At 35.9% G+C, this 16,816-nt stretch overlaps 1 protein-coding gene across 1 annotated transcript in view; it reads left to right on the top strand.

Moving 5' to 3' along the window:
* Positions 1-16,816, top strand: part of LOC149083595 (DDB1- and CUL4-associated factor 8-like) — a 45,505-nt gene that overhangs the window by 15,325 nt on the left and 13,364 nt on the right. Inside the window, exons 5-10 of the mRNA XM_089234103.1 lie at positions 149-256; positions 1,360-1,426; positions 6,627-6,684; positions 10,524-10,631; positions 14,697-14,827; positions 14,960-15,079. Of these exons, the coding sequence (XP_089090229.1) occupies positions 149-256; positions 1,360-1,426; positions 6,627-6,684; positions 10,524-10,631; positions 14,697-14,827; positions 14,960-15,079 (592 nt within the window). The remainder of the gene's footprint in view (positions 1-148; positions 257-1,359; positions 1,427-6,626; positions 6,685-10,523; positions 10,632-14,696; positions 14,828-14,959; positions 15,080-16,816) is intronic.

Raw genomic sequence — 16,816 nt, 5'->3', positions numbered from 1 at the left:
TACACATCTTTCAATCACATTTTTTCGAATAGGGAAGTATAAAACTTTGTGAATGAATTTTGGCGTTTACTCAAAGTTAATATACATGTATTTCTACTCTCATATGCATTTCAAAATATGTATTTTCATAATTACACAATTTTTTCAGACTTGTGATTTGCAAAGAAAACGATAAAAAAGTTCCCTTGTATTCAGTACAAATCAATCCTATGAAGTCCTATGAATATGTCGCTGCAGGACGAGACCATTTCGTAAGGTACATGGAAATATATTGGTTTTTTAAAATTTTCTTTTATAAACATTTTTTTCTGCATTTGGCATGATTCCTAGATAAGACAACCATATTTTCCTCTTTTATGGGCAGGTGCATTATACTACTACATTCACAAAAAGGTCAGATCTATTTGATTACAGAAGAATGAGTATTTGGTGTTCCCTTTGAAGTAAATTCCCTGTGCATTTTTGCAATTATTCATACAAAGATATAAATGTGGATTACAAGCCTTTTTTCACATCTCTCCCAATGCTTTTGTCCCTGAGAATCGTTGCCCTCGGATAAAGAAATATAACCTGGTTCTGAACGTATTGGAATGTGATGTTTTGGCAGGTAATCTGATACCAAGAGGGACCTGTGAGCCAAAGCATTTTCGTGATGGAGCACCTGCGACTTTACTTTCCACAAAGATCTGGTCGCTATAGTCTCACTGAATCATGCAGATGCTTAAGAACTCTCAGATCTCTCCTGGTGTCAAATTTATCTTTGAAGACCAAACACACCCCGCTTCCTATCTTTCAGAGATATCGAAATGCTTCTGGAGGATGGGCGTGTCAGATTTACCTGCCAAAACATCACATTCTGATACTATACAACCAGCTTATTCCCTGATCTTTTTTCTTGGATGAAGAATAAATAATTTGCTTAGGAAGGCAACAGTTTTCGGGTTCAAAAAAGTGCAGCAAGTAGTGACAAAGGCTCTGAAGGCTGTGACTAAAAAATCTTGGAATCTGCATTTACATCTGTACTAACAATGGCGAAAATGCCTAATTGTGCGCAGGGTAGTTACTTAAAAGGAAGCACCATATATATATATATATATATATATATTTATATATATATAAAAGCAGGTTCTATTAATATTCATTCTTCCATAATAAAATAAGTCTCAATGTTTTGGACATACTAGTATATTTTCGATTTGGTTGCTTTTAGGCATCTTTTTTTCAGCCAACTCATTGAGCAATTTGCTTATTGCGGCCTTTATGTCTGTATTTGTATTACATGTAAACTTCAATTATAATATAATATTCAACTCCTCAATTATAATATGTTATGGGAATTTCAATGTTTTCTCTTTTTAGGGTTTATGATAAAAGGTGTATCAGACAAGAAGATGGCTTCCTGAAGAAATATTGTCCGGAGCATTTTGTAAGAAAAAACCATCTTGCTCTTTTTGTTTTGAACATTTTATTTTTGATACAGTTTAGACATCTATCTAATGAAGATTATTCGTGAAAACTCCTCATTTTGTTCGGCTAATTTCTGTGGCATTCATTGAGAAAAATGTATTTCCTTGTATGTTATTGCCTCATAACTAGATGTTATATTCTTCATTTGTGTATCATGATGATCAGTAGTTTATCCAGGGTTTCCTCAAGAGTGGGGGAAAAAATCTTTTTTCCTTTTAAAGTAGGAGGGGGCGATGTTATTTCATTTTACATTGGAGTTTTAATAAAAAAAACAATTTCAATTTGGAAGGAGGGAAGGTAAGTGTCGAATCTTGACCCCCCTCTTTCTTTGAATATGTTAATGATGCTGATGTGGTTTGTGATCATGAAAGTTGATTACGGCTCAAAAATTTGGATTAAAGTAGTTATGATTTCTCAATGCATTTTAATATCATCTGACATTGTCTTATTAAAAGTGAACTTTGAATGTCTTGTGCATAAGTTTACATCATTTCAATGCATGCTTGTAAATACAATGTGATTTTAACAGAACTGGCCTGATAAAATGAGTTTTAACTTTACAGCGACAATGCTGAGATATCTCGCCTAACTTGATCAGCTTTATGTAGGTAATGCCAAAATATCTCGCGGGTTCTTAAAAGGCTCTTATTTTGGCATTGATAAACCCAGCTAGCTTCTTCAACTGCCCAATAAACCGTTAATGCCTTCGCAGATTACTTTGAATCTGTGTTTACCAATAGAAATATTTCTTTACAGTCGATTTTACAAGGGCAGTTTTTGGCTGAAACTGACCTCTTCCATGTCGCCCATATACAGTTTGGGGAAGCTGACGTGTTATGCGCTGTAAGGAAGCTCAAGTCATCCAAGGCCTTCGGTCCAGATGGTATTCCGGCTTACATAGTCAAAGGTTGTGGTCAATTACTGGCACATCCGTTAACAGTTATATTTAATAAATCATTGAGTACAGGTTGCTTCCCTTCGTCATGGAAATTGGCAAGCATAGTTCCCATTCATAAAAAGGGCGACACATCCAATGTAACTAACTACAGACCAGTTTCGATTCTAAGTTTGTTCGTCAAAATTCTAGAATCATTGATTTATGAAAAACTGTATAATCACTTTGCGCCTTCACTGAGTCTGTTTCAGCACAGTTTTGTTCGTAAACGCTCAACTGTAACCAACCTTGTGAACTTCACCCATGATCTGTTGGTTGCTGTTGACAATGGGGAACAGATTGACACCATATACACTGATTTTGAAAAGGCTTTCAATCGAGTAGATCATCATGTACTCTTAACGAAATTATGCTCGCAACTTTGTTTGTCAAATGAATGTGTAGCTTGGTTCGCTTCCTATTTGAGTGACAGAACAAACATCATTAGGCTGCCATCTGGACATCTTTCTAAACCATATACAAGCACGTCTGGTGTTCCTCAGGGGTCCAATCTTGGTTCTTTACTTTTTCTCATCTTTGTAAATGACTTACCGTTGTATCTTCAAAATAGCCGTTGCCTCATGTTCGCTGGTGACCTAAAATTTCATTGATCAATTCAATCCATAGAAGACTGCTTGGCTCTTTAAAATGATATGTTGCATCTGAATGATTGGTGTCATGACAACAATCTCGGTCTGAATGTTTCAAAGTGTAGTGTCGTTTCATTCACATGAAAATTACATCCATTATATTACGATTACACCGTAGATACGGCAGCTGTAGAAAGAAAGAGCATGGTAATGGATTTGGGTGTAATTTTCAAGAGTGATTTGAACTTCAGCGATCACGCCGAAAGTGTCTTGTCAAAGTCCAACAAGTCACTTGGCTTTCTCGTTAGGTTGTCTGGGCCATTCACCTCAGTTCCAGTGATGGTACGACTGTATTTTGCATACGTCCGGGATGATTATCATCTTTTTTTTGCTTTTTCATGCTATAAATTAGCTACAGAAGGGGCCCGTTGAAGATTCCAGCCTAAGGGCCCCGCTACAGGATGTGGGGGGCCATGCATACGTCTTACCCTCACTTGAGTATGGCTCAGTCATATGGGGCCATATTCCTGCAGTGATGAGCGTACGTGTTGAACGTGTACAGAAAAAGCTTTTGAGGTCATTATTCCGGAAGACTTTTGGTGTGTACGTCCCAGATGCGCCTACTTCGGATCTTCTCTCTTTTTCCAAGATAACATTTCTTGATAGCAGACATACAAAACGAGATCTGTCATTCCTTCACAAAGTTCTTCATGGCAGAAATCGATGACTATTATCTGACGAGCCTAATTAATATATCCGTGCCATCTCTCGAGCGACGGGTTCATAGTTCCCGAAATGTTTTTTATCTACCTCGTGCACGCACAAACATTTTAAATGCTTCACCAATTTTGCGAGCATGCAAAAATTACAATACGGGTGAATTCCCAGATATTTTTCACAAGGATTCCATGTTCTACTAGGTGCTTTATGAATTTGTATATATATTTTCTTGTTTTCTCATTTGTCTTCCTCATGCTGAATTCTCAATGTGTGCTTCCGTTGCGCGTATATATTTTTGTTTTCTAAGTTTGTTGATTTTATTTTTAACTTGTAAATTCGATGAATTATTATTTGCTTTTCTATTAATTTTCGTTACTTGTATTTTTGTATTGTTATGTCCGTGTGTCTCCCATCTCTGTAATTGGACTCAGCCTGTTGAGAGGTGTAAATAAATAAATAAACAGCCTTTCCTTGATAACATGCTTTCCTCCCCCCACCCATCTTGTCAATTGGATGCTAGTGGGCGGTGTCAACTTTTGTTCAAAGTCTGATAGCAGATGGGGAGAAAGACAATGTTTTTCTCTTCCTTCCTAGGGTAGTATAGTATTCTTGCATACAGCATAAATAATAGAAAACGATAGTTTCTCCTCTTACTTGACTTTTTTTATTATTTTGTATTGGGGGGGTGGGGGAGCATTTATCAGCTCGCAATCAAAAAAAAAAAAAAAATATATATATATATATATATAATTTCATTCATTTCATTCTTTGAAATAAGTGGCAATTTCTAGAATGTTAACAAAAAATTTACCATATAAAGAGTCCACAGCGCTTAATGTGATTCAGGGTTCTGAAAACAATGGCCGAATGACAACTGAAGGAAATCCTGTTTGAATGTATGATGACCATACATCCCATTTAGTTAACCCCTTCTCTTACAAGCGAATTGGCAAGAAATTTGGATGCTCTCTATTTGATGAATCTGCAGTAAATGTAGTAAACTTGTATCCTAACCTAATCGCACATTAAGAAAAGGGAAGTAAAAAAAACACAAAAGAGTATGACAGTATAAAGCAACGGTTCTCAACTGGTGCTCCTTATGTAATCTAGGGGCTCCACGGCTGCCACAGGAAAATTAAGAAAAACAGTAAAATTTAAAAAAATAATTATAAATATTTTCAAATAGTAAAGTAAATCCGTAACTTTTTGATGAATAATTAAAAAATTGTCGTACTGGGCTACGCCATAGAATTTTTTTACCTAAAAGGGCTCTGCGAGTCAAAAAAGGTTGAGAACCGCTGATATAAGGATAAGGTGATAAGAATGTAGGTACAAAGTTAGGTTTCTCTTTCACCCTCACCCTAGCTGTTCTTTTACAAGAAAGATATATGTGAGGGAAAAAATCTCTATCAGAGTATACAAAAAAAATCAAGGAAAAAAAAATTGTAAGGTTGCAACAAAGCTTTTGTATGATCAGGTGAGAGAAAATAAAACAGTGAACTTTTTTAAATTCATTCCACTGGCAATAGGACACAATATTATGTCCTTTGATCGTAAAGTGATTGAACGGGACGTATGTTAAATGAATATTGGTAAAACTGGACACAATTGTTTTTTTCCCCTACCATAACTGATTGCAAAATATTTGATCGTTCCATTTTTTAAAATTCTAAAGCAGGACTTTTTTTACATTAAACTATAATTCTGCCATTGTGAGGTGTTGGAATGGATCTGCCCAATGTATATTAGGAATTACATGAAAATTTTTAATGTACAATGCGCTTCATAGATCACTTGAAAGTCTCTCGAAAAAAAGAAATTGGAATCTGGTTAACGGAAAGAAACTAATCAAGAACTGAAGGAAAGAAATTTTTTATGTCACATATTTACATTCACTACAGGAACGCCATTGTAAAAGCACCTCCACATGGATATATATAAATCCCCGCGAATACTATGGACTGTAATACTATGACATTAAGTAGCCTACAGGAAGGTTTCACAACAAGAAAGGGGGAGAGATACCTTCTATGTAGTCTAATAACTAATTGGGGGGGGGGGGAATGGAATGGAGTTTGGTTAAACCTTATCTTCAGAATGTGCAAACCAACTTTTGCCAGGAAACACAATTGATAACATTATTCAAAGTCCAGATAACTGTAAACAAATTTTTTCCCACGATATGATATTGGTCTGTTCTTTTGGAAAGTGATAACAATACCCAAATGATAACATTATCAGTGATTTTTAATAAGCGGCATCGACTGTAGTACCATAATATCAATATAATTAACACATGAATTAGCTTGGATTATAATGTGTTGATTGTGATAAGAACAGATGCTAAAATGTTCCCTTTATACAAAAAGGAATGTCTCAACGTGTGTGCACATATTTGCTGTCGCACAGAGTATCTTTCAATCTTTCGGTAGCCACTGGAAGTATTGTCATTTGCCACGCTGTACATCCATAAATCATTCAGCAAAGAATAGTCCTTACACATAACATAAAAAAGCATGCTTATTTTAAAAGGATTATTTTCATGTTCTTATCTTAAAAGTATATACAGGAATCGAAACAGGAAAGTCCCTATATCCTGGAATGAAAAACTAACCATTGATCCTAGAAGTGTTCTTCCAATTGGAAAAGTATCCAAATAAAAAGTGCAAATCTCGGAGAGGTCATTCATATTGCAAAGAGCTTTATAGTTATTGAAATAAAGTTAATTTCTGATTTGGTCACCCTGTCCCAATTAAAAAGATGCTTTGTGGCCCTTTCAAATTAGCTTTGAACTCTCTGCCATTCAAGGCCCCTAACCCCCATCCCAAGCATAAGCATATGGTGTAAGGGCAAAATTATTTGTATTTTTTAATATTTTGATTACAATCTGTAATTGGTTTTATTTTTTTTAATAGACCGCAATGGACATGAAAGCCAATGTAACATCGGTTGTATATAATTACAGTGGAGATGGTGAGACTCATTTATCATTTGTCTCTATAATTTTATAAATTTGATATTTCATAAAAAAAGTTAATTTTTTTTATAAATTTTCTATTTTTCCGATATTTTATTTTAAAAGAAAAAATAGGTAACAAACAATAGGTATAGTATATTTTAATACTCCAAACATCATATAAGTATAGTAAGGGTTTTCTGACATTTTCATGTTTAGTGAAGATGACATGGGCAGAGATATGGGGGGCATGGGGCGGGGCAGTGTCTAACGTATCTAACAGATCTAACGTGTATCCATATATATGAATTGTCATCATGATGCTTCTCCAGATTTCCAAGTCTATCGTGGCCTATGGAAGATGGTCTGATTTTTTCAGGTGTATATTATATATAAAGGTGTTGGTACTATACTTTCTGATGTCAATTATAACATCCATGACAAAGCTAAGCAAAGAAAGGCAATAATTTTGTGATAAGAAAAGAAACCTCCTATCCTACAAGTACATCTTCCACATTCTTCCGAAATTACATTATTAGATTAGAACTGTTTCCCAAAGTGGGAAATATCACTCCCAGGTGGGCGATGGAATAGTTCGAGGGATGGAAGTTACGAGTATAACTTATGGTCCTATGGGTACCATTGTTGAAGGGCGATGAGAAGAAAAAATTCTGAAAAAGGAAAAAGAGGCAATGGAACTAAAAGATGGGAAAATTATGGGTTAGAAAAATGTTCTTAAACACTTTTTCATGCATGACCTACTTTGAATCTTGTTTTTTCTCCCTTCCAAGCCCTCCCTCGACACGGGAGCGAGAAAATTTCTACTTATTGAGCTAATTGCTGAGCAAATTCATAACATACATAAAATTTGAAAATAAGTTTGTTCTCTCCAGGGTAGATACCCGATCAACTTCATTCTTTTGGGAGATTCTGCTGGATTCTCTAAAAGTTGTTGCACTTTTTTTTCCTATACAGTGATATTTCTGTTATCAAGGATAATACATAGATGCCTATTCACAGACTTGAAAAATCTGTAGTTTATCCCGTGATGGCGTTCAGCATCACAGAAAACATATCAAACAAATAAAAGGGAAAAACTGGAGACTTTTTAGAAATGTCAATGGGTGACAAAATATAAAGCCTGTTTTTCCGGGACACATTTTTTGCTGTCCCAATTTTTTTAGCTATAATTAGCCACTTTGCTTGCTTTTGGCATCGTGTTTGGCGACAGTTACCAATTTTTCGTACTTGAAATCCTGATTCCCCATATTTTTCCTGAGGAAACGAGATTAGCCTGAAATTGCAAAGACTGGAAGAGCATTTTCTCTAGGAATTTTCCATTCACATAAAGCTGAATTTGATTACTTTTAGGGATTTTTCCATGAAGTTACGAAAAATCGGAATAATTGGATTTCAGACCGGAAGATTTTAATAGGGCTGAAAAATCGGAAGCATTGGCACCTATGATAACATAATTTGTTCCAGGATTAAATTCGTTAGCCAAAATGTGATTTCCCATAAGTTTCTATGGAAAATTTAATTCGTTCCAAGTTGTGGCCAAGTTTTATAAATCATTTGAAAAGATTTAAAAAAAAAATGTGAAAACTGGGTGAAGGCTGAGCTAAACAGATTCATAATTGGATAAAGGCAAATTTGTATGAAGATGAGATAATGACAATTTTTTTATTTTACTCTGTATGTGCACAACCCATTTCAATTCATTTGCATCCTCTTTTGTGATGTGGTCGGCTTATTTCTATATATCATACGTGCTGATGGAAAAAATAAGCTCCTAGAATATCTAGACTGTTCAGTTTGATGTCAAGACTTATTCTGTATGCACTGAAAACATTGTTATAGGAATCTTTTTTTAATGCATTTTTTCACAGCTTAATTTTTTATTTTGCATGAAATGGTTCAGAAACATTAAGAGAAGTGAAGATATATATATTTCTGGAAAAGGGATTCTGAGGCAGAGATAAATTTCTTTGACTTGAGTGGCATTAATTCAGAATGTAATCTGCACTAAATTTTAGCTCGAACCATGGCGGTGTTATGTAAGCACACTTTGGCCTCCATAGCTACAGTCCTGAATTCCCAACTCCCAATCAAGTTCACAGGCAGGAATAGACGCAAAGTCAGTTTTTCACAGTCAAAACATTTGATGAAAATACTTATTTTTTTGAAGTTAAGATTAAAAATCCAAATGAAACGTTTCTCATGTTAAACATATAATTATGTTTCTTGATTACACCACAATCTGAATGCGTCTAACAACAAATAAGATCTTGTCTATCCAATGCAGTCTGTGCACTTCAACACCACCTCGCCACTTGATGTCTAAGCAAGTTCATAATCCTAGTACGTCTTTTCTGCCTAGGAGAGAATAAGTCTTTCTAGTCACTGTGAGACAGTTAATCCAACCAAAGTAGTAGATCGTAGGAAACTTAAAGGAATCACATCAGTTGATGTTTTTATATCAGGATTTTTGCAGAGCAGAGACAGCCGTAAAAAAAAGGAGCACAGATGACCTAACTTAACTGGACACTATCTAGTTCTAGTGACATCAAAATAGTTCAAGTTTCATTAGTAACTTTCCATGATCGCTGAGATCACCACATTGGCTAAAATAAACTCAAATTTTTAGTAAAACTAATCTTGGTTAAGACTCATTATTAAAAACTGATTTCCGATCCAGCCGGATTAGCACTATTCCCTCAGCATGACTAATGCAAAATTATCACACAATTACTCAATGTTAACTAGTATACTAAATAGGCAACTTTTAGCACTGAACATACAACAAGCCGAGAATGTAATGCAATCATACACTCTTCACAATCACTATTTATACATAAGCATAACAAGTTTAATCTCGGTACAATTGGTATTACTGGAAACTTTTGGTGCACAACAAACAAGAATTATGTAATCATGATCGATTTCCGTAAAAATACACAACATTAAATGTTCAAGATTTTTGGTTGTCCCTTTTCTGGTTTAGGATGACAACGAAATTAACAGTATTGAGGGAGCTGGCCAGGCTCCTTCCATATGTAAACAAGGCCTATAGGATGGTGAAAACAAAGATCGGGGGGCATCATCGGAAGTCCAAAGTGGCCTTCTACTAGCAAAACAAGGTATATGCCAATACAAATATTTAGTTCTAGACATCATTTTAAATACAAATACTATTACCAATCTACCATGATCATCGATCAAGTGACCGATCATAAACATTTTGAGGCCTAACTTCAGACAGTGGTTACACCGGTTAACAGGTATGTTACAACCTGCATCCATGTCATCAAAAAATGTTCATTACTCAAATCTGTATTCATTAGTTGAGGTAGAAACAGGACTGTAACTAGGCAGGTGCAACACATGCACAGAGTTCACTTGGAAGGGGGCCCCAGAATGGGCGTAAATTCAAATTCTTGCACAGGAATGGGTAGCTACGGCTAGAAATATCATGAGAAATTCTTTGTTGTCGGGAAAAATTTGCACTCCCAAGTATCACTGAATTTCACTTCTAACACTTTACGCGTTTAATTTTTTTAAAAACTATCTGTGATTGTTATGAAACAGCCAAAAATTTAATAGTTATCAATATGGAGTTAATATGAAAATATACAAGTATTATGATTCAGAAAATAATACATGAAATAACTGAGCGTCAGATGATTGTCTACCTGTTATCTTGAATCTTACTTCGCTGAATTCATATGGTTATAGAATGTGAGATATTACAATGTTTTTGCTATCTTGTTTTCTTGCTCTGAACAGCAAAGATACAAGATTTCAAAATTGTCTCCATTAAGTTTTCAATGCATTGATTTTTTTTTTTTTCACTTAGAAATATTGGCCTCTTACAATGATCAAGACATATATCTTTTTGATTCTAAAGCGACTAATACCTCAGAGTATCTGCATGTTTATCAGGGGCATAGAAATTCTCAAACAGGTAAGCATTCATTAAGTACTTGGGCATAATATTTGAATGTGTTTGTGTGCATGTTAATTAATTTTTTAAGATGTCTAAATCTTTGAATGAACGGCAGAGTGTGACCACTGGCTTGGGGGGAAAGATGAATTTTGTAAAGAAAAACTCAACCGCCTCTGAAGGAAAATCAAACCACTGTTTCCTTGTAGTCTGGGTGAGTGTGCTAGAACAGTGGTTCCCAGCTTTTGCAAGTGTAAGGCTTAGTTGATTTCCTTCTTTATGAGTAGAAGGTTTGGTCATACATACACAACTAATGGAAAATAAATGAGGAAAAATGAATTGGTGAACCACTCGTGACCTAGTTTGATATTGATGGAAGGAAGCCATGTAGTTGAGAAGCACCGGCGAACCTAAATTGCTAGGCTAAAAAAAAAAAAAAAAGATTTATTGGAAAATATTATGGGATACTTAGAGCATGACTTGGACATTGCATCTCCTGAAGACAAAATAATCAATCAAAATAAAATGAACAGATCCGTTATTAATGATCACCTTTCTGCAAGTTCCCTGATCATGATTTGATGATCCTGTATCACCAGAGTCCCCACTTGGTCAATAACGATCTCAATCTGTATGTTGAGGTCTTACCAGAACGTACTTCACTCTCCATTGATGTGTGACAATTTTTTAAGCGTTTCTATCACACCTTTATCGGTGTGGGTGCCCATTTCTCCATCTCTGGAAGGTTTGTTGAACATTGTGGAGTTTTTCTACTTGAGAATCATCAAGCTTCACACAAAATTTAATACATGTATTGTTCAAGATTTTCCTGCCATTTTGTTGAAAACGAAAATGACTCTGTGCACTTAAAATTCTGCATTCATTGGTAGTCTACTGGTGACTAGCAGCTTTGGCAGGCAAGTAAATATTCAAGCATGGGCATTGCCTACATATGTGCACAAAACCACACCTCCCTAGCTTCACTGGTTTACACACGGAAAATTATGCTCTTATGCTTTTTGAACAAACCTTATATGTGATCACTAGGGCTAGGATTTTTATGCCCTAAAAACTTCTAAAATATGCTCTATAAAAATACATGTATGCTCTTAAAAAACTAAATATGCCCTATAAAATGGAAAATATGTCCTAAATTTTTTTCATTCCTATCTCAAATAGCATTAGTTTTAGTAGGTCTAAACTATTTTGAACCATTACTTATTGTATGAACAAAAATTCATTTTACTAACTAATCTCATCCAGCAAAAATTTCCCTTTTGAGTAAGTTTTCCCCTACAAATTCAGAATTAATGTTCTGCCATCTGTAGGTGTAAATACCTAGCCAAGTAGGGTATTTAGCTTTAGAAAAGCATCGCACAAAATTAAAATAAATAATTCTCTTTATTTCATAAAAACTCTCAAAATTTCCCATAAACATTAAAAAAATTCCCCCTTTTACCAATTTTAGCCAATTTTATACGAGTACCGACACTGATTCAGATGATTAATCTATTTACAGCCACACACCAGTGTCCTTGAACAGCTAGTATTTTTATGCTCCAAAAAGTTAGTGTTATTGCGGACTGGTTGGAAAACCTGAATTACAGGATTCTTTACCAATCGGCAACAATGTTCCATTTTTTTGTGCGTAAAAATCGTAGCCCTAGGAGCTCTCGTCAGAGGCAGGAACCGGAAAAACCAGTCTGAAGCAGGATTGGAATAGCGAGGAAAAATTTACTTTGTATTGAAAATTATGAAAGGTGTAAAATATGTCTTAGAATTGTGAAAATATGCTCTATCATGTAAAAATTAGCTAAATATGCAATGATCACTTATCAAGTTTTATTGCTACTAGGACCTCAATCTCAGTAATATGATAGTCAGCCATTAAAACTACTCAGTGTCCGCATTACTTGTAATTAAACAACTTGTTGATTGATTGCTGGGTTTTTTCAAACCTTGTGCATATTTAAAAGCATCCTTACTTCAGTTGGGAAAAAAACAATTGTTGTTCTTTGTTAGTATAGTGGCACCATCTGTTGTGATCATAACTCTTAACAATAGTGCATGCTTCCTCATGTTTGAGTTTTAGAATCTGGTAACTCTAGTATTAATTGGAAAGAACATAAAAGTCTGACATAATGAGTATCACAATCAAATAAGAATCTTGCTATTGCTAGTGACCTGCATTCAGATGTGCCAACTTTTGAAATCCAGATATTCTCCCGAGGGGGGTACCTCCCCCGACACTCATAGAATCGATCAAAAAAAAAAGTTCATAAAAAATTTTTTCGAATTTTTTTTTTTTCATAAATTAAAAAAAAGTTACCTTCTCCCCCCCCCCCTCAAGGCAGGTTCTGCATTGCCCCTGAGAAGAATATAATTCCATGCCAGTCTTTCCATGCAGAATAGAGAAATCACATCTACATACTGTTTATAAAGTATGTGTTTTCTTTCGTGGATGCTATCAGTAATTGATAATCGCGGGTATATGAATTCTTAAAGGCTTTATATTTAGCTGTATATAGTTTAAAGTTTTATATTTTCTTTCTGAAGATGTTTAATCGGAAGAAACGATTAAAAAAAATTCAAATTACAAAGCTGCGGACGAAAAAACGTGTTTACAGCGCGGCTGTTAATGGAATACAATAACGATTATACAGGAATTTCGGCAACCAAGGGCTTCCCCCTGATAAATGATTGCCAATAAATGCTACGAAAACAAAGTCGCTTCTTTGCCAGTTGCTTAAATGTGGTCACAGAGACGTTTTCTTACGGGTGCTCAATGGAAATGACTACGCTGTCCTCTATGGGTGTTTTCCCTAACGACGATGGTAATTATTGATGCCACGACAATGTGAAAGCTTGTGTAAAATCTAATTTTCTGCCAAAATCCGGAGAGCGGGAGAAAGGATGAAAAATCCGAAGTCTCCCACTTAAATCAGAAGAGGTGGCAGGTCTGTGCATTGTATTTTCAACAAGCTAATCTTGAAGACAGGGCCGCAACTGGGAGGGGGGTGCAGGTGGGTCTGGTGCCCCGGACTGGTGGGGGCACAAATTTCACTTTTTAACCTGTCCTTCAACATTATGAGGGGGCGCCAAAATGTGCGCTTACCCCGGCTGACTAAGCATCTAGTTGGGGCCCTGGTTGAAGATACAGTGAAACCTCTATCATGATATTCTGCAGACCAGGAAGAAATATTTTGACAGAATGATCTGACTTCGTTGAATCAAATGAATGAGTGCTTGTGCCTATGGGAAGCAGAACTTTACGAAATGCCATTACCCTAATAAACAAGATACACAGCGGCTGATCATTTATGGCTCAAAGAGCACCCTGAAGAGGTTGATCATAAGTTGATCTGACCATTTCAATTATTAAATAGGGACTAATTTATATATAATTCTCTAAGAAAAACTTCTGCTCAAGTGTTTGAATATTCGTATGTTTCAATTAATCAAACATCCCAACATCCAGAGGGAGTCCCTTTGGCCATGCTTGCTTAACCTATGGCCTGCGGGTCAAATGTGGCACTAGGAGGAATCTAATGTGGCCCGCGACCTGAAACCCAATTTCACAAATCAAAACTTTACTGCACATTACCAGATCACTTAAGTGCCCCGAGGTGCAGTTCTGCATCTCAAGTGACGCAACGTGGCACAGTTCCAGTTCACCTTGTAACAATAGTTGGGAAAAACAGAACAGAATCAAATTGTTACCCCCCATGCCCAGCTCTTGGCTGATTGTGGGGTTATGATAGTTGGGAATATTCTTGGAAGAAATAAAATATGTGACAAGTTTAAAAATATATTGAAGGATATTTTCTAGTGAAATATAAAAAAATTCTGTTGTAGCAGAGTTTCAAAATCTCCTAAAAATATATTGTTATGGAGGGGTTTATTGCTATATGAAGTATTGTAGGAAGGTTTTTTCTGTAATTGTTTATAAATGAATAGTCATAGTTTTTCCGGATATTGGTAAGCTCTTGTTATAACACACTTTTCATGTTTTCCCGTTTCCTATGATATATTTTCAGTTAAATACCGAAATACCTGTAAATAATGATTTTTTGTCAATACTTCCAGTGAAAGGCGTAAACTTCTTTGGTCCCAAAAGTGAATATGTTATCAGTGGCAGTGACTGCGGTTACATATTCTTCTGGGAGAAAGAATCGGAACACATAGTGAAATATATGCATGGAGATGAAGGTGGAGTCGTAAGTTTTTGAAACACAGTGCCCTGGCTATGAGAGATTTCTTTTGGCCGATGAGCACATCAAATCTGTTTTGAAGCTGTCTTCTCAAAGATTGTTTTTTTTTAGAATTTGATTGCATTTTTCTTTCTGTAGGTAAACTGCCTGGAACCTAATCCGAATTTGCCAGTGTTAGCTACAAGTGGACTTGATGATGACATAAAGATCTGGGTACCTTCTTGTGAAGATCCACCAAACCTGTCTGGATTAAGAGATGTATGATTTTTCTAGTGATCATGCTTATTCTGCCGTTATTTCTAGAAAATTCATAGTATGAACACTGGGAGCAAATAATATTATGTGACATTGGCAAATTTGGCAATCCTAGAAGAGATTTTTCTCTCATTCATTCAATTTCTTCTCTAGTTAAAAAATACAACAGCCCCCTTGTTTTCATTTTGCGCCATACTGACAAGCTTGCATCATGACATGGCTTAGGCTTGAAACCCACCAAAGGCACAGTGGTGGTCAGCTGAAGTTGGTTTTCTAACATGCCCAACTTTTGAAGCATGAATACAAGCCAATCGCCCCCATTAAAAAGTCTCGCCACAAGAGCAACCTAGTACAATACAAATATTCAATCATAACACTTCACTCACAATTTGAAATGCAGATAGCAGTATTGAAAATTCACACACAGCCTGAGTGGGTGGGTATATAGTGTTCTTAGGTACCCATGCACACTTCCGGCACAACTTATATAGTAGTAAACTACCTGAGGTGGTAAACCAGAGGGGTTTTTTTTGCTTAGTTTAAAAGAAAGCAGTCCCTTGTTGCTGCTGTGTGGTTGTGTAGGTATTTTGATGGACTTGCATCGCAAGAATTTAGGTTTGATTCCCACAGGGAACAGAGCAGCAATTTGTTTATGTGGTTCTCAACTTTGAGACGTGAATGCAAGCTTTTCTCACTGTTAAAACATCTCGCCACAAAGCAGCAGACTTGAAACGTATAAATATTCGAACATCATTTTGACCTATGGATGGCAGAACTAAAAATTCAAACAAAACACTAGATACCCACTCATGGCCATATTCACAGACAGAGTTTAAACTGCAATCGCAGGTTAAAGGATTAGTGATCTACACGGATTGGTTAAAATCCTCAATTTAACCAATCCATTTCGATCTTCAATCCTTTCACCTGCGAGTGCAGTTTGAATTTTGTTGGTTAATACGGCTGTAAGACTGTCAGATAAACAAGCACACTTCTGGCACAATTCACTCTGTAGTAAATTGTTTATGGCTGCTGTGCAGTTGTGTGGACATCGTGCTGGACTCTCATCATGAAGATCCAGATTAGAGTCCTGTTGGTGGCACAGTGGTTGTCGGCTGAAGTTAGTTTGCTACAATTTTCCACCTTTCCGCAGAGAGCAGGCAAACCTAAAACATGATACTTACATATACTTTGCCAACTATACTATGGAATATCTGTAGTTTTCACAGATTTACACTATAAAATACGGAATTACCGTGAATCACTTAAAAACTACAGAAGTCTGTTTTTAATTAGATTCCTCTGAATTCTATTATAGAGTACAAAATGCAATTACGCAAAGACTGTATATCCAAAGAATAAATATTGAACTGAATTTGAAACTAAGTGAAACAACCTTGTTGTTAATAGTTGTTGTAAAGGTTTACTTTGTTAGTCTGTCCACACATCTACAAATTGAGTCCACAGATGCAGAGGCATAACTAAGCTGAGGCCCCAAACCAAATGGGGGGGGGGGGAAGGCAAAAGAATGTATACTTATTTTGTATAATTACAACTCTTTTAAAAAGGACCTCAAGGAAAAGCCTGCTCAGCCCTCCTCGAAAAGGTACACCATGACCCTGCACAGATGGGTCCTTATACCGAAAACATTTTAATTGCTGAATTTAACTTCTGCTCACTTGGTTATATATTTTTAAATAATTTATCAAGGTTGTTCATCCCCCCTTCCCTCATTGGCAA

This window comes from Pholcus phalangioides, unplaced genomic scaffold (genome assembly GCF_987345545.1).
Source record: "Pholcus phalangioides strain wild (caught in Gottingen) unplaced genomic scaffold, Ppha-v1.0 ptg000008l_1, whole genome shotgun sequence".
In the NCBI taxonomy this organism is placed as follows: Eukaryota; Metazoa; Arthropoda; class Arachnida; order Araneae; family Pholcidae; genus Pholcus; species Pholcus phalangioides.
Note: the sequence above shows the minus strand (reverse complement) of the source record. Positions and strands in the feature narration are given on the sequence as shown.